Source organism: Meleagris gallopavo, chromosome 11 (assembly GCF_000146605.3).
Source record: "Meleagris gallopavo isolate NT-WF06-2002-E0010 breed Aviagen turkey brand Nicholas breeding stock chromosome 11, Turkey_5.1, whole genome shotgun sequence".
Taxonomy (NCBI): domain Eukaryota; kingdom Metazoa; phylum Chordata; class Aves; order Galliformes; family Phasianidae; genus Meleagris; species Meleagris gallopavo.
The window spans coordinates 14,902,675-14,920,173 of record NC_015021.2 but is presented as its reverse complement, the minus strand read 5'-3'; the positions used below and the strand labels follow the sequence as shown (position 1 = coordinate 14,920,173).

Sequence of the window (17,499 nt, the reverse complement as noted above, 5' to 3'; positions counted from 1 at the left end):
GTCTCTACAGGGACAAATCCACAACAGGTAACATTAAATATAAGCCCTGTGGGATGCCAGCAGGCCAAGTCCAGGGGTCCCAATGTTAAATGTAAGCAACATGGGATGCCAGTAGGCCAATTTGGGCATCCACGAGGCTCCACTAGTTTGCAAGGATTTTTCAGGGGCTTTATGATCAAGTGCCAAGTAAGACTTGAGAACTTTACCCAGTTCCAGTGTTGCTGAGCGTGAATAGGTTAGTGTTGGTGAACGAGGGAACAGCCCATACTGTCATATATCAGCACTCAGAATTCCCGCACAGGGGTCTGTTGTGGGCAGTTTCTTCTGAAATGCTGATGCGTAGCAGAGCATGCAAGTTGATCATATCACTACAGAAGAATGAGGAAATAAACTTTCTTGAAAATACTGATTGAAATGATACAGCAAAATTATTAAAAAAAAAAGATAAAAGACACAGTTTCACCCCTGCTTTAGAAAGCTTTGTTTCTATTCTTTTTTTTTTTTCTTTTTATGATTAGTGTGGAAAATACTGATTACTCAGACTTTTTCTTGTCCTCAAAGCAGTTATTTCCCTATGATAAACAGGTAGAGAACACAATTCAGAGGAAGAGTGAATGATGTGTTTAATTTGGGTACTATTTCCCAGTCTCCTGTAAGTACCTTTGGTTGTATGCAGCTATTCCCAGGAGAACCAATGAAGAAACTGCTTGAAAATTGTATCCTGCAGATGTAAAAAGCCTAATACAAAAGAGTCCTACAAGGGAAAGAAAATTAAAAATATGAACACCACAAATAGAATATGATCAATAGAAAATACAAAGAATCCAGGAATGAGCCACAAGACAAAACATGAAAGCAGAAAAGGCTGCAAGCCAGCTACAGCAGCAATTACATCCCAGCTGACTGTATGGCACTGTAGCAAAAGTCTCTACAGACAGCCTGCCAGTGGTCAAGAAACTCAAGAGACTCAGAGGGTTCTTTCTTTTGCAGTCTTTCAGGTTAGATCTTTCAGACATTTTGGAAAAAACACAGATTCTGTGAACCACAGCTTGAAGTCATCTGGATGATGGCTGCGCATGCTGTCATGTCTGCTGCACTCATCTCACCCCTTTCTTGCTTGAAGATTAAAGGCAACCCCAGCTCTGTGATTTGATGAAGACAATCTGGTTTGGGTTCTCCATGACCTCTTTTTGGCAGCGAGATGAACTATACTGGCTACTCTGCAGTGGGCACTGCTCCATATTTTGTCTCAGCCAAGAGAAAAGGAGAAACTAACGAGTCCCATGTAAAACCATCTGGATGGTGCTTTCTCAAAGAGCACACCAAGGTCAGCACAAAGATATTACAAATGAAGTGCAAAGGTAAACATTTGTAAAACTGCATCCACATGGAAATTTGTACCCTTGGCGAGTAGACAAACACATCTTTGGTTTGCTGAGAATCACAGATGCATCCAGGCTTTTAGCTTCATCTTGTTGTGCTGTATCCTTGCACAAAGTATTCACTCTTTTTTCCCTTCTCTGAGAGTCAGAAGGCACGTAACAGGACTGTGAGAAGACGCTCTCACTTCATTCAGAAACAATCACAGACAAAGTGATATAAATGCTGCTTCCAGCAGCTGTCCCAAGAGCTTCTTCTCTACTGATGAGTGGTCTATTTTATTGAATATTATTGGAAAAAGATGCATCTCTTATAAAAGAGGAGGGATTTTTCCCATCCGTGACTAAAGTGCCCCACGTGGGTGCTAGTGCAGGGGCAGCCCACAGGGGAAAACTTCCTGCCGATCACAGGAAGGTGTTACTTGTCAGTGGTTAAATCTGCAGAAAGGAGGGAGTTTTAATTTCCCATCTGAAGGTGAGTGTCTGCAGAAAGTGAGCAAGGAATGCATGACAGCATTGGTGCCCAAAGGTCGAGCCCTGACTCCCACCCATCATGGGGATACTGACCAAACTTACATCCATCCTTATGCTACTTGGCAGTTAAGTGAGAGGCAATTAGCTGAGAATGTTTCAGTGCATTATTAAGAAACTGTCACCAGAGTGCTTAATATAATGTCTGTTCAGAGTAGTTCTCTGTTTCTGGTCATCGGAGCATTTAACTGAGAATGTGTTCATAAGACAAATTCAAGTAGGAGGGACTGTGAGGAGTAAGGAATTCCAATAAAGATTCATGCTGCAGCTAAAACCATCAACAGAACCACCAAGAAGGGTGGTTCTGTAACTTTGCCCTTGACTGTGTTCTCACCCTGCTTCTGCTGCAGTAGTGAAACAGCAGCCAGGAGCTGAGCATGTTCAGACTGCTGAGCTAGCAGAAACCTATTCCTGCAACCAATAACGAAAGGCTTTCCCTTAGATCAGCTGGATGAAGTCACCCACTTTATGGCTCTCTGGTCACAAGATGCAACCTGGTGAAAGAGAAACATGCCTTATTTTCAAGGCATCCTGCTTCTAGGTACATTGCAGATTGATTATAAAATGAAACTACATGAAGCAGCTTGCCCAGAATCACACGAGATTTGTATGTAGCTCAGCAGAGAACTGAACTAGTTTTCTAAAGTCTAAGCTAATGTCCAGAGCAGGATATCAGTCTTATCCTCACTGTGATACCTCTTCCATTCCTCCTGCTCACTCTGTGCATTGTCCAAGGGATGCATTCTCTTGCAGCCCATCTGTGTTTGCTTGGAACTAGACATGGTTCACTTGCTTGTGCTGTCCAAGTGCTCCAATTGGGCTGAGGGAGCAGATCTGGGAGCAAAGGGCTGTGGCAATAGCAGGTCACAGCTGAGTGAGGAGGGAAATGAGAACAGCAATGTTTTCTGGAAGTCGAATTTTTGTGGGTGTTGTCATTTTGTCTGGATTTCTCTGACATTTTTAAACATCCAGATGGCCTCCAGGATCAATACCTCTCCCTTTCACTGGTATTCTGTGGACACTGGACTTCTAAACTCACCACGAAACATTCTTGGAGATATTGATTTTTTTTTAATAGTTTTGTGAATTGTTCCTAATATATCCTTGGCTCAAAGGCAAAAGTATCTTTCTGCTCTTCCCCAGCTTCAGTTTGAACACTGAGCTTTCTAATCAGAACTTCAAACTATGTGTCTCCCAGGGGGACTTTAGAAAGGATCAGCACTGAATGGAAAGGGATTGTAGTAACAGTAGCAAATGCTGCAATTCACTGGACAGTCACCCAGTCCAAGATGGTGCCTGGGGAAGCCTTTTACTACAGTACAAGCTACAAAGTGGAAGGGAAGGAAACAGGAAGAATAAGCAAAACTCATTAAAGAGAGGCAGCAAAGCTTATTTGCTTGATGGCTGAATCTTTGCTGTAGTCCTTATTTTGGTGATACTGCCATCAGCTGATTATGTCTTGGCACACTGAGGCTCTGGAAGGTTTCCTTAGAGGCCTGGCTATTGCAGGTGCAGCAAAGTGAGAGAAACTGCAGCACATTGGAGCTGTTCCTCCTCCAGATCCATCCTTGCTGTTGGGGATAGGAATGAATTACATTGCTTTTAGTGGAAAGGACAAAGAAAAGCTCTGTTACCAGTGGTATTAAGATTTTAAAGGCTGGGCTGAGTCAACAGTTCCTCTTCCACAGAATTCTGCTGATCTGGGGAGGGCATTGCAAGTGTCAGTTATTATCAAAGCTGATACATGCTGTAAAACAACGAAGTGGATAGTTTAGAATCTAAATGTGTTGGTCTATATAAGTAAGAAGCTGGACAGAACTGTGGTTAGGTGACATTTCATGTACTACAGTATGAGATGATCATCATCAAGGCTCCCTATTTTCCTGCATGTACAGAAAAAAACACAGATTCTGCAGTTCTCTGGGTACTAGATAGAATCCAATTCATTGATTCAAGCACTTGGGTGTTTTTTTTCCTTTCCACCTTATTTGGGCTATTAATTAAGGTAAAAGCATAGACTTCCAAATGCTGAAAGCCATTCTTCAAATTACTCTCGCCTACAGAAAGCAGCCACTGGCCAAATCAAGTGACAGCAACCAGGCACCTGATCATATTTGCATGAGTTGTCAGTATGGTCAGCATATTTCACAATCCCTGGGAACATCTTCGTTTCCAACAATTGCAAAGGAGGAGGCCTGCACCTACCTCCAGAGTGACGCAGCCCTGCCTACTGCCTACAGATGTTCCTGAGATGTGCATTCAGCAATGCAACACTGACAATGGATTCCTGAGAGCAAATTGCAGAAGCCAGTGCACATGTGGAAACTGTGCCTAGTCAAACTCTTCATAGCTTTCTAGACAGTTCGTCTTCACCAGTTCCCTGGAAATCACTAATGCAGAAGGATGCCTCTTCATCTTTTGAGAGTTCATCGCACGAAGTGCTACAACTGCTTAGGAAAAAAAAAAAAAAGATCACATATTCTGTGTAAACAGTTACATATGTGTACATATATAGTTACATGTAAGTTTTGGTATTAAGTGTACATACAGAAAATCAAAAACCACGTGCAAATATCATCTTTATTCGTCCCTGGAACAGATGTTCAGAAATTCTTATCTCCTACTCCATACAGTCACAAGCTCTAACTGATGCTGTTGCTATCTGAAATCCTAATCCTTTGTGCAAGACAACACATTTTCTTCCCTCCCTCCTTGCAATTAAGTCTTTCTCAACTACCCAGGGTTGAAGAGTTCAAAACTGGTCTCTGATCTATGGGTGCAGAATTATGAAGAACCCAAACTCCAGCAGCTATCAGTAGTATGTGAGTACTTTGAAGGCCACTTGTGACACTCTACCCACGTCAGATGATATACCCCAGGCAGTGCCTATTCTTTGTCTCAACTGCCTCACTGATTGAGACTTGGCAAACATAATACTCAGCATAATGGTGAGCAAACATTACCATCTAATGGCTGCTAGTGTTAATTGCAACTATAATTTCTATTTTAACAATGAAGGCAGTTCCTTGTCTGAGTAATGATATGCTGAAAAAGGCAGCTGAACAATTGGAAAACAAGCACAGGAAGGTAACAAAAGCAATGTTTTTGATTTTGTTGTTTACATCAATTTGGGCAAGGCTTCACTTAGAAAACAAGAAGATTTGTATCCAAGGGTATTTAAATGGCACAAATTTCAAAGTCAGTACAGGAGAGCAAGTGATTTGAGAAATATCCGTATACTAATGGTCATCCTTCACAGGTCTTGCCTCCAAAACAAATAAATAATAATAAAAAAATTACGTGGGCATTTATTTCCTATAGTCAGATAAGTAATACAACTGGGTCATAGACATGGTTAGACTCAGCTGTGACAATTCAGGCTCTAAATGAAGCTATGAAGCCAAGATGTCATAGTGCTCCTTGCGCTTGTATTTCCACATGCAGCTCTAATAAACCTTCCCACCACCGGCAAAGTGCTTCAGCCTATGTTAATGAGTCTGCTGCTGGCACTAACACACTTGCAGGATCTGCAAACACTTATTAAGGGTGAGACCAGGAACCACCAGAAGAGCTAGGCACCAGGAGAGTCATGGATCCTCAATGATGCATACTTTGCTCAGGAAATTAAAGGTAATGAGTATTTGTCTCTTGTGCAGCTGCAGCACATTTAAAATATTTGTAGTTCACATATTTTCTAGTAGTCTTCCCACATCCTCTTCCTGTTTCTTCTGAGACACTGTTATTTATCTATTTTAATTGCATTTCAAAAGCCCAGTACTTTGTCTAAGTACTTATTGGTATTCATTGACAGTCACCACAGACATAGAAACGTTGTTTCACCCTAGAATGGAACAAAGCTGATTGTACACTACGTTCCTCAGTCAGTAATATTACTTTTCTAGTAGAGATACGTAGCTGCTGTCTTTGCAACTTCACCAACTCAGTATGGATTATGTGGATTTGCACATATGGATAAATCTCACTTGCTGGAAATCTGTTACAGTATTAAAAGATTCATAAAGCTCATCAGCTCTCATATCTGCAGGCAAAGGATGACCCACAATCTGTATTCAAACACCAACATGTTCCAAGTGACCACAGATTCCTTCATAACCGGCTCAGATGCCACAACTAGCGCTTTATGATGGCCTCTCCTCCACATGATGGTGTATCTGGAAGTATAGAGTGAGAAATGCACCCATCTACACATGTACGTGTCAATGTCCTTGCTCGTAGCACTGTAATAGGCAAAATGTAGTTGACTCAGCTGCCCCCGTCCTGCAATGCAAGCCGTCTTGGGCACTGTGAGTTCCTAATTGAAAGTCTACGTAATCTGCCTTCTTAAGTACTCATTTCTGTGCTGCAGAACGGGTCCAAGAAGAGCTGCGAGACGTCACCAGCCCAACCCACGCAACCGAATCAAGGGATCAAGATGGCGACCGGAAGTGTCCTTCTTTCACTTCCGCCGCGCTCCGCCCCCACGATACCGGGGCGGGGAGCATGGCGTCGCTGTCGTCGCAGGAAGTGGCGGAAGACTTTGGAGAGCGGACTCGGCGAAGCGGAAGTCGCTGAGGTGGACGGGGGTGGCGGCAGCGAGCGACGATGAACAACAAATTCGACGCGTGAGTCGGCGGCGTGGCTCAGGCCCTGCCCGCAGCTTCCATCCGCGATGAGTCACGGGGCCGAGCACAGCCCCTTTCCCCATTCCCGGCTCGGCCCCGCGCCCTGGCGGGAGGCATCGCCGTGGGACGGGCCGGCCTTCTGGCCACGGTTCTCGCTCGGCTTTTCCTGCCCTCGGCAGGGAGTGGGGCAGGCCGGGAGCCCTGAGGCGTGCAGGGGGTGATGGCTGCCGCGCCTGGCCCGGGCTGTGGAGAGCCAGGGAAAGGGTCAGAAAGCTGCGGTGGGGTCTGTGTGGCCGCTGACTGCAGATTTGGGGGTCCACGCGGTGGGGTTTTTTTGCAATGGGTCTGTGGTCCGGTACAGAGTGTTTGAATTCATTTTTTTGCACGTGCCTGAGGAGTCTGTGTGTGCTGTCAAGTGTAGATTTCTAACCACCAGTGGCACTGCTAGCGGGAGTAGTGCATAAATAGAGGCTGCTGCTGCTTGGTTTGAAACTAATCAGCTCCAAGAAATAATGCTCACTGCCAGTGTTCTTTTTCATTACCAGATTGAAAGATGATGATAGTGGAGACCATGACCAGAACGAGGAGAATAACACACAGAAAGACAGTGAGAAGGAAAAGAATGATCGAGAGAAACCACAGAGTACCACCAAGAGGAAGGTAAGGTGCCGGTGGCTGCTTTCCCTCACCAGGGCATGAGGTGAGAGTGCTAGAGCCCTCAGTTTAAGTATAAGGAAAATGTCTTGGAGGACTGTCATCACGTTATGTTTTGTTACTGTGGTGATGATGACAGAAGAACTGTGTTACTCTGTTTTTGAAGTTTCAATTTGGAATGAAGATGCATAATCTGGGCGGTGAATGCTTCCTTCACAATTGCATCTAAGTGCAGCCAGGCTTTTGCTTAGATTAGAAAAAATGAAGCTTTCTTTTCCTGACCCCTGAAAACACAATTTGGAAAAGGATGTGGGGAAAGGAGTGATTGACAGAAGAGTGGTGGCTTTCAGCTGGCTTACAAGCTGTGTTTGTCCCGTTATTGGCATTACTCTTAAGATGAGATCTCAGTGAGTGCAGTGTTCCTGTGTTGAGAAGATGGATATGATTCTATGCTTATTTGTTTGGTGTTTTTTTTTTTAAATCTTGTGCTTATACTACTGTGTCTGAAGTAATACAATCATTGTAAATTTACCATAGACAAGAATAGAATAGAGATTTAAGCTCTCTTTACTCCTGCAGCAATACCAAGTGGAAAAAAGCTCCAAAGCCCTCATCTTGTGTCATGTCAGTTTTGACTCCTGGATAATAAGTTCTTGTTAACCTCTTTTCACACTCATTAGAAGACAGAATAATCCTCCCAGAGTGCTGGGGGTGTCAGTTGCTTAAGAGAGCTGCAGTCATCAATGAGTTGTAATTGCTTTTGAATCATGGTTTAGTATAAATGAGTTTTATTCTTCATAGGGAAGAATGACTTTTTTTCTTCATTTGGAAAAGATATTGCCATTTTTAGTTTGTCATTTTCTTTTAAGACAGTCACAGTACGGAATTAAAAGGTAAACTTAATAATGCTGTTTTTGATTGTTGTGAGGCTTGTTCTTGTGTGACACTTCTTAGAGCTTAAGTTATTATTTCCTTAACCATCCCCACACAGAAAATATCTAATACTCTTTGAAATGACCAGCTGCTGTTAGCCTTATGGTCCATGCCAGACTGCCTAACTGCAGTAGTAGCAATGGCATTTTTCAGTGAAAATTAGGGTTTGTTGTTTGTTTTACACTCTGTTAGGATGGGAACATGTGGATTTCTGTGAATATATTTTTTTCCATTCTTGTTGTAGAAGAGCATATTAGAGATAAGAATTGTTTTTTGTTCTGCAGGCAGTTGTCCCGGGACCAGCTGAGCATCCCTTGCAGTATAATTACACTTTCTGGTACTCCAGACGAACACCTGGGAGGCCTACCAGCTCACAGAGTTATGAACAGAACATCAAACAAATTGGCACCTTTGCCTCAGTAAGTATATCCTTGTTGTGCTTGTATCATTTGGGCATGATGTAGTAATTGTGGCTGACTTACTTTTCTGTGCATTGAGTGTATGCACGTGCATGCTGTGCTTCTGCTGTTGAGAGCGGAGGACTTACAGGTGAGTTCTTGAACTACCTACAGCAGATGGCATGTCCCAAGCAGTTCTTTTCTGCCCTGTGCTAGGCAGCTTGAATAATAATAGAAGAATGGTGAGAACTCTTATAACTGTAACCTGCTAGGTGCAATGTAACTTGACAGATGAGCAAGAGAAGAAAGGAAGAGCTGTGAAGGAATGATTGTACAGCTGTTTCCCCCTACCCCCCAGTATTTCCACCACAAAGAGTGTTTCAGGAACATTTATCTGGTATGCTTGGTGTGTGAGCAGCTGTTGGCCTGGTGTCTACTGTTGCTGTGGAAGTGATAACTGAGGTGCAGTTGGTTGTTGCAGTGAAGTTGGTTGGAAGGCAAACTGAAAAATTGGTTGATATTGTAGGCTGAAAATGTTAGAATTCAGGTAGGATGGAAGGAAGTTGGTCAGAAGGTTTGGTTCCAAATTCTGTTAAAGAAGGAGGGAGAATAAGCTCTAGGAAGGACTGTCTGATCTGAAGCCTGGGTTCACATTTGTCCTTTGCTTTTCAATAGAATGCTCTAACTCAAAGCTTTTAAATGCTAACCACTAGAGGGCAGGTGCACTCATTGTGAGAACTTGCATCCAAATGCAGTATAGAAATTATCTTGCAGAAATAGATTGTTTCTGACCCCATCTCAGCCTTGATTCATAATTATATTGGCTATAAAAGCAAATTCCCTTTTGGATGGCAGTGATCAGAGTTTGAAGCAGAATTCCAAGTTCTGACCAAGTCATCGAGGTCTCTGATAAGTACTTGGGATGGTGTCTAACCCCTCCAGCTTCACTGCTGATCTGATTAATAGCTGTGGTCTTACTGATTAGAGTCCTCTTAAAATGTGAAAATTAGTATAATCAATTCCAGTGCCTTCTTTCAAAGATCCAGCCTCTCTAAAGTCCTTTTTCATTCAGAGAATCTAAAAGAATAGATGTTTTATTTTTAAGAATTAAAAGTTCTGGCCAGGCTATCTGAAGTAGACACAGGGGGTGGCATGATGGAAAATGGTATTTTTCTAGTGGCCAGAATGTCATAGCAGGCTGTAAAGGGAAATAAGAGGGATTTAAAGAAAAGCTCTGAGTGGTGCCTAAAGATTTTAAAACAGCACCAGAATGTTTCTGGTGTCTTACAATCTGGATACAGTAAAAATCAATCCAAAATATGTCAGATTTGGAGGCTTCTGCAGTCTCCATTAGCACTGAGAACAGTGATTGGTGCAGGAATGAGTTCTCTTGTAGCGCAGGGACGCTTGACTGCGGCTGTTGCACTTGATAGATGTCCACTAATTTAAAGTTTGAGCATTAGAATCTGGCAACTGTTCTCTAGAGCAGAAGCTGTCTTAGCACAGACTGCTTTGGACAAACACCAAGTAATTTTTGCAGGCACTTGTTGAATATTTCAGGTGGTCACTTGCTGATAGAGCCAATGAGAAGTAGGCACCAATTTCTGATCCTGTTGCTATCCTAATAAACACCCTTGTGACAAGAAATAAAAAAGAGAAGAGGGGAAGGTGTGTCTGGTGAGCTGTTGTAGAAAGGGCTCTGAACAGTTTGAGCAGCCTCTCTGTGTGGTTCGTGTCATTGCAGGTGGAGCAGTTCTGGCGGTTTTACAGTCACATGGTACGTCCTGGGGACCTGACAGGCCATAGTGACTTCCATCTTTTCAAAGAGGGCATCAAACCCATGTGGGAGGTGAGTTGGAACTCTCATGTCTGCCTTGTTACTTCCCCAGAGAATGATGGATGAAACCTTCTGCAGTGAAGAGATTCTTGTTGCTTAATGGCACTCTTGGATTCAGCCTTCTGAATTTGCTGTAAACTTGTTCTCAAAACTCTGTTTTGTGTAACCTGGTGGCTCTGTGATCTTCTGGCAGGGGAGAGGGCAGATGAAGGGAGTTACTAGCTGTGCTTTCTGTGGGTCCAGAAGATACCTCTGGGCAGTGTTGCCTGCAGCTCAGTAAAAAGGGTAGCCCAGATAAGCTCTGTGCTCACTACATACTAACTTTTACCCCTTATTATTGCTTTGTCCTATGGCAGCAGCGTGGAGCTTTCCTCTAAAAGGGACTGAACCTCTCAATAAGGGAAGAAGAAAGAAAATAAGAAGCAAGGAGATGCACATGCTTAAAAGCTTACAGCTGTACACAGAACAGGAAATGGAAAGAATACTTAGCCCTTTGTTCACTTTTTTGCCTTACGAGGCACTTGGTTTGCATATGTTCATTTCTGTCCAAATCTGTATAAAGAAGGGGAAAAAAAAAAAATCCTTGCCCAACAAATCATTCTTCCAGTTCCTGGCTGGCTTCCAGCAATGACCAATACCATTTGCAATATGAGAATTTTATGTGTTGTTCTGCAGTACCTAATTATGCTGCTTGGTCCTGAGAAATTTATATGTGACCCTGGTTGGCAATTATCTTAAGCAAGGTGTTTTATAGCCAGTTACTGCAAATACAATTTATATAAAACGCTTACCCCTCTTTGGACTTCTAGTCAGCTCTCTATCAGCTGCTCTGATAATGTGTCCACCAGAGAGTCCACAAGTTAATGATAGCAGAATTTCTGTAGAGAATTTCCCCGTAGCCATTTCAAGAGGAGGATGGAGAGGCTGTTTTTCTTTGATTTCTGGTCACGTTGCCTTCTTGTACTTGTGGAAGAAGACCCTTGTTGCTTCCCTTCTCTTTGCTACTCTTTTTAGGGCTTTATGTTCCTTCCAAAGTAAGCTTAATTACTGTAATTTTTGTGAGCATGTATACATATATGTAGTATCCATCTGTGCCTTTTCTGGGTAAAGTCATAGCAGAAGCATAATGTTCCCATGTGATTTTTCTGGGCCGCAGATCATTATTATTCTGGTAAAGGGAAATGAAATGCTTGACTGAACCAAAGCTTGTTTAACCTGAAAGAAAACTAACAATAACCGTAAAACACACAATACAGCATCTGCTTCCCAATGACCATTCTCTTTCCAGCCTTGAACCTTCCTAAACAATGTTTAAGGTGTTTTGAGCTATACCAATTTGTTTTCTTACTGCTGTAAGTCAGTGTGGAATGTTTGAGGAGTTCATCCAACATCCAAAGGCTGAAGTCTGGGCAACTTAATTCTCAGAGTGGGGTGTCCACAACTTGGAAAACAAGGATGCTTAATCAGAAAGCACTTTGCATTTCTAGGAATATACCACATTCCTAGAACTATTGCTGATTGGATTCTTCATCTTGCACATGGCTGCTTTCATGCTTTGAGGTTTTCCATGGCTCACACCTTCCCCTTACAGTATGGGTTCTAACACTCACATGAAGACTGGGGGTCTGGTGAATGCTGCTCTTGTGCTGACATTTTCCCATTTGCTCAGGATTGCTTCACTGGCATTTGCTTTCTCTGAGAGTACACAAATGCTTAGTTTTTCTAAGTTCTAAGGAAGCTTTATAGCTTCCTTTAGCTTTATAGCTAAAATAAAGTTAATTTTGTTCCATTAAGATGGATTGGGCTGTCTTGCCTGGCATCTTTGAAGTGTAACTTAGGTTGTCAAAGGGGATTGCTAATTATTTGGCCAGGGATGTTCTGTGTAATACACTTCTCTATGAGCTCTCTTTTCTTCTCTGTTTCTGTCCTCGACCTCTGTTCATTCTCTTCCTAAGTGCCACCTCCTCTTAGACTTATTCCTACTTCTCAGTTGTGGGCTTTGGATGGAGTTTGTTCCCCTTTAAGAGTTTCCAGCTACAAGGGAATGCCACAGTGAGAATTCTGCACAAAGGAAGATCTGCTGTTTGATTTGGTGGTGTGTTCTGTGAAGCAGGGCAGCCTGTAGCAGTTTTCAGTTCAACATACAGAATTGCAATTTTGAGGTGATGGGTTAGGCACTTAGCATAAATTTTCCTTTCATTTCTCCTGATTTTTGTGTATTTCCTTGGCTCAGCACAGCTCATCTATATCTGTGATAATGACAGTGGTTTTCAGAGAACAGGCATTCTGTGTTAACTTGCTATGTGAGCTCATTCCTGGAAATGCTGAAGGAAAGTGTTCCAACTTTCCCCTTACTTTTAAACGTGATTTTTTTCAAACTGTTTCCCTGCCTTCCATGTTCTGTGATAAGGGATTTTTCTTCTTCTAACAAGGAAAGCTACGTATACGAGGGATTAAACAAAGGTGGAATTAGGCTAGAGTTTGGAATAATTTTAAGGTTCTTCCCCCTGATTCTGTGTGCAGATGGATAGGCTGTTGCAGTCTTTATTAGCGGAATCAAAATAATAGAGCTCAAGCCTTAAGTGTATAGTGTCAGCTGGAATGTCGAGAGTCCTTGTTTCAGTTACTTTGTATTCGAAGTAAGTGGCATTCCTCTTTCTCTGCTTGTATGGGGGAGCAGAGAAATGCTTTTGCTTTGAAATGCCTCCAAATATCCTGGTGCTCCACCCAATCAATATCTGCTACCATCTATGGCTTTGCTGTCTTGTGGGAAGCAGAAAAATTACTAGAAGAAAACAAATTGATTTCTTGCACATCTTCCTAGGATGATGCCAACAAAAATGGTGGTAAATGGATTATCCGTCTGCGGAAGGGCTTAGCGTCACGATGTTGGGAGAATCTCATTCTGGCCATGCTTGGAGAACAGTTTATGGTGGGCGAAGAAATCTGTGGGGCAGTCGTCTCTGTCCGATTCCAGGTAAGCCGTTCCGAGAGCAGGCATATGCTTCCATTTGGCAGGGCTACAGAAAATGCCATCTGCTTACCCCTTCCTTACGTGCTATTCTGTAGGAGGACATTATCTCGATATGGAACAAGACAGCCAGCGACCAGGCCACGACAGCCCGGATACGCGACACGTTACGAAGAGTGCTCAACCTACCTCCCAACACCATCATGGAATATAAAACACACACCGACAGCATCAAGTACGTATGGTGGCAGGGGGAGGGCCTGCTGCAGGTTGCATGCGTGCTCGAGCAATTTAATGCAGCTCACAAGAATGGGGAGAGCTGCTGGTGTGCGTCGGGGCTGTGCGGTGCGAACAGTGAGACAAACAGCAGCGGCTGTTGCCAGTGTGCTTTGAAAGCTAAACGTCTGTGTCGTTATTGTGCTGTTATTAGGTTCGTTCTGTTCTAATAGTATTCTTTTTTGAGTGTATAGTCCTGGGCTTTGTTAGCAATCCACCCAGCCTGTCACTTGGGAGATGGCTGCCCAGTGTGGGACTGTGGCTTCGTATATTCAGAGACAAGATTGCAGTGGGGGGGTGTGGGGGGGGTGAGATCATTTGAATAAATAGAGATTCAGGGGAATAAAGTGCGGAAGCTAACAGGGATTTATAGTGCCATTAGACTTATAAATGTTCTTGGGAAAGAGCTGTGTGAATTTACAGTGCTGTACAAATGATTTCTAATCATAATAAACGTCATATATTAAGTCTTCCAGGCCCTGGTGACAGGGGCTCTTTAACGAGACTAGAAGATCGTGGTACACAGAGAGGACAACTGTATTTTTAAATAAACCTATTATAGCTTACCATACCAGGCCATTCAGGGTGACTTTTATTTCCCACAATGTGACAGAGAATTGCATGTGCAAGTATTGGTTATAGTGGATCACTTAACTTTTTTTTTTCCTGACATATATTATGAACCAATACACCAATTAGGTCATATTGATTAAATTAACACTTGGAAGAAGTGAAACAAATTAATAAGATAGTGAGCTTTTTTCTAATCCAAACCTTAATCAGGGTCCAAGTACCTTTCATGACTTATTTTCATTGTGCTGGCTTGTCCTTTCTGCATAAACACCATCTCTTTGGTGTGCTGGCAGAGGGTTCGGTGAGCTCAGTCCTGCTTTTAGCAGAAATGTAGCTACTAGTAGCAGCTGATTTGGGGTGTGAGTCACTAGCAATAATACATGAGTCTGTTTAAACTGCCTTTAGGCATCTAGTGCTCCACATGGCTCTCCTGCCTGTGTGTGTGGGAAGGAGAAGGAAAAGGGAAATTATTGTTCTTAAACCCTATCTTTTTCCAGTAAGCTTTGGTGTTTCTGAAAGTTCCTACTTATGTTGAAATCTTGTGATTTTTGCCAGTAACATTTCTCATGTGCTTATTGCCAGGAGAGGGCACTATCAACTCTCTACCTGTGTTATGAGGTAGCAAAGTGCTCATGTGGACATTTTCCAGTATATTTTGCTTCTGCAGTGGAAGACTGCAAGCTGGTATTGCGGCTTTCTGATGTGAAGAAGGAGGTTGTTCTGTTCTCCCAGACTCTTTAAGGAAAGCTGTATCCCAGGCCTGTGCTGGAGCTGTGATATTTGTTTGTGTAGCAAGTTTAGACAGGAAGTGATGTGGCCTTTCCTTTATAAGCTATCCCCGTCAGCACTTTCTAGATCACAGTGCTGCTGTTGTAATGTTTGTGTCTGGTTTTGCTCAGGCAGGTATCAGTGATGGTGCATCCGGTGTCGTGGTCTTATTTCCCTACAGTAGTCTGTCCTCTCTTTCCGTGTAGCATAGGTTTCATTTTATTCTTCTGATGTATGGTGCAAGAGGAGCTTGTCCAAGAATAACAGGTGTTTGAGGAATCAGATTTAGTGGTTCAGATTACAGTTGGGAGCAGTTGTTAAATAGGACCAGGCTAGCTCGTCTCCCACGTACCCTTCTGTGGGAAGGAGTGGTTGTCAGAAGTTGGTTTGGTGTCCTAGTGGAGTAGGTCTGAGCAATTAACCTTCCATCATGTAGGGTGTCATGAGACTTTTTTCCATTGCTTCGCTTGAGCTGCAGCACTCTGCTTTTAGTGCAGTCCAACATTTCCTTCTAATGGTGCTGGTGTAAATTCAGAGCAGAGCTGCTTGTCACTGGAGTTTCTGTGTAGTGGTGCGTGGACTGACTTATTGTGCTTTTCTTGCTCAGTATCAGTGCTAGCACGGAGGAGTTGCAGGCAGCAAGCTGCAGGGAGGTGTTGGTGCCTGCTTTGTTGACAGAGAAGAGCAGGACAGCCCCAGCTTTCAGGCTGACTCCGCTTGGCTAAGCTTCGTGTCATTAAGGATTTCTCACTAATGAAGAATCTCTTGTGTAACTAGTTCTATCCTCCATAAAGTCTGGCTCCTTTTCCTCGGCCATCTATCAAGCCCTGTTGAAATACTGTCCGTCATGAATAAACTCCACTTATGCTGTGCATGTACCATGTGATTTATGGCTCGAGAGGGCTTTCTAGCCAGCGCTCAGTATTCACACTCTGGCTGTGTTTTATGAAAGGCTCTAATGGAAGAGCCATGCTGTAGGCTTTGTCAGGACTGCCTTTCTAGGGGAGCTTGTGGCATTTTTCATTTGTATGGGCTGCATCTCTCCACTAGAGCTCTGCTCGTGTGCAGGGTTTGATTGGCATTGATTGTGCTTTGGGAAAGGGAGCATGCTTAGCAAGAAAAGAACAGGCGTTTCTCAAAACCTTGACTTTTAGGTAGTGAATTGACCTGGATTAGCTTTTGACACACTGTAAATGAACACTTCGGTAGAAATTGGTAGCGTGCCCCTCACTGTGGAAGCTGAGCACTGTGTTTCAGGTTTTATATATTCCTTTTGTGATATTGCACTTCATATTAACTTGTTTTTAGACACCATTTTTCATGAGTTGTCAGTGAGGCTGCAGCCTCCTTTGTTTCAGAAGGTGGTGGTACTGCCAGGCTGCTTTTGAAAAGTATCTGTTGCTACACAGTTATTCCAAAGAGCTCTTCTGCATTCTGTCCCTTCTGCTCACAGTGGTGGGGCTTGTGCATTTAGCTAGATAAGCAGATCTTTCATTGCAGTATTCACATGTTCGTCCTTTCTCTTGCTTGCTATATTGACAAGCTGCCTAAATCCCTGCAAGTGGAAGGGTCAGCCTAGTCTGTATTAATTACCAATCTTACTGGAAGAGCTAGAGCATTCTCTTGGACTCTTCTTAATTCCAGAGGATTTATAGTACCTTAGACATTACAGTGCTCACTCAGTACCTGAGAACACCACATTTTGTGGGCTGCCTTCTTTCAGTAGCTGGAGAGAGATTGCTTCTCTTTGTTCCTTCCCAGAGGTGCACTCTCCTGAAGCAGACAGTGTAAAAGGTTCTGTCATCAGTGTTTTTAACCTTGGAAGTGACATGGTTCAGCACTGACATTGGGTTATGGGCAGCAGCACTCTCTGTGATTTGGAATAAAGAAAAACAAATCTTTTTTGCTGTTTTAGAATGTACACTCTGTGGTTTATAGTGTTTTCTTGTGCATTGTTTTTTGTTTTGTTTTTGAAAAGCATATCTGCTTGCCCTGTCTGGGGTTTTCAACCTTACCTTTTCTTTGCTGGTACCTGTGTGGTCAATGACCGTTTCCTGTGCTGAGAGCTCCCACCTGCAGCACCATCCAGGATGCCCACAAGAGTTGAACAGCATTGCTTCATGTGACAGGAGAGACCAGGCATTCACTGTGCAGCCGTGCTGCGAGCTTCCACTGAGCTGAGTGGTCTGGAAATATTTTGGTTTCTGTGTGACTTTATGGATTGTCCTGTCAGCTCAAAAGCAAGGCTACTTTTTTTTTCTGAAAACAAAGCTTCAGTTATTTGTAAGTGCCTGCTGCAGTGAGAGCTGAGCAGGGTATAAAACTCTCTGTTCCTTTCAAAGTCACTACTGATAACTAATGGGATGGCTCAAGTAAATGAGAAGAATAGGTGATCTTAATAGGGCTGGCACTGGGTTCATTTCACTGCAGGCGGTTGGAGGAAATGGCCTTGGACAATATTTTAGTTAGGAAGCAAACAGATAATCCTAGGGAGGGAATAAGGGTATGCACTGTAAGAAGAATGTGGGAACAAGGTTATTGTGTTTTAAAGATTAAA

The 17,499-nt window shown here is 43.1% G+C and overlaps 1 protein-coding gene across 3 annotated transcripts in view; it reads left to right on the top strand.

Moving 5' to 3' along the window:
• The first annotated feature begins 6,424 nt into the window (after positions 1 to 6,424).
• Positions 6,425 to 17,499, top strand: part of EIF4E2 (eukaryotic translation initiation factor 4E family member 2) — an 18,385-nt gene continuing 7,310 nt past the window's right edge. The window contains exons 1-6 of one of the 3 annotated variants that reach the window (XM_010716809.3): positions 6,425 to 6,532; positions 7,078 to 7,192; positions 8,404 to 8,538; positions 10,262 to 10,366; positions 13,179 to 13,331; positions 13,424 to 13,560. In XM_010716809.3, the coding sequence (XP_010715111.1) occupies positions 6,513 to 6,532; positions 7,078 to 7,192; positions 8,404 to 8,538; positions 10,262 to 10,366; positions 13,179 to 13,331; positions 13,424 to 13,560 (665 nt within the window). In that variant the 5' untranslated portion in view covers positions 6,425 to 6,512. Of the gene's footprint in view, positions 6,533 to 6,628; positions 6,797 to 7,077; positions 7,193 to 8,403; positions 8,539 to 10,261; positions 10,367 to 13,178; positions 13,332 to 13,423; positions 13,561 to 17,499 lie in introns of those variants that run through there. The other 2 variants (XM_031555053.1, XM_031555054.1) reach the window with 2 other exon arrangements.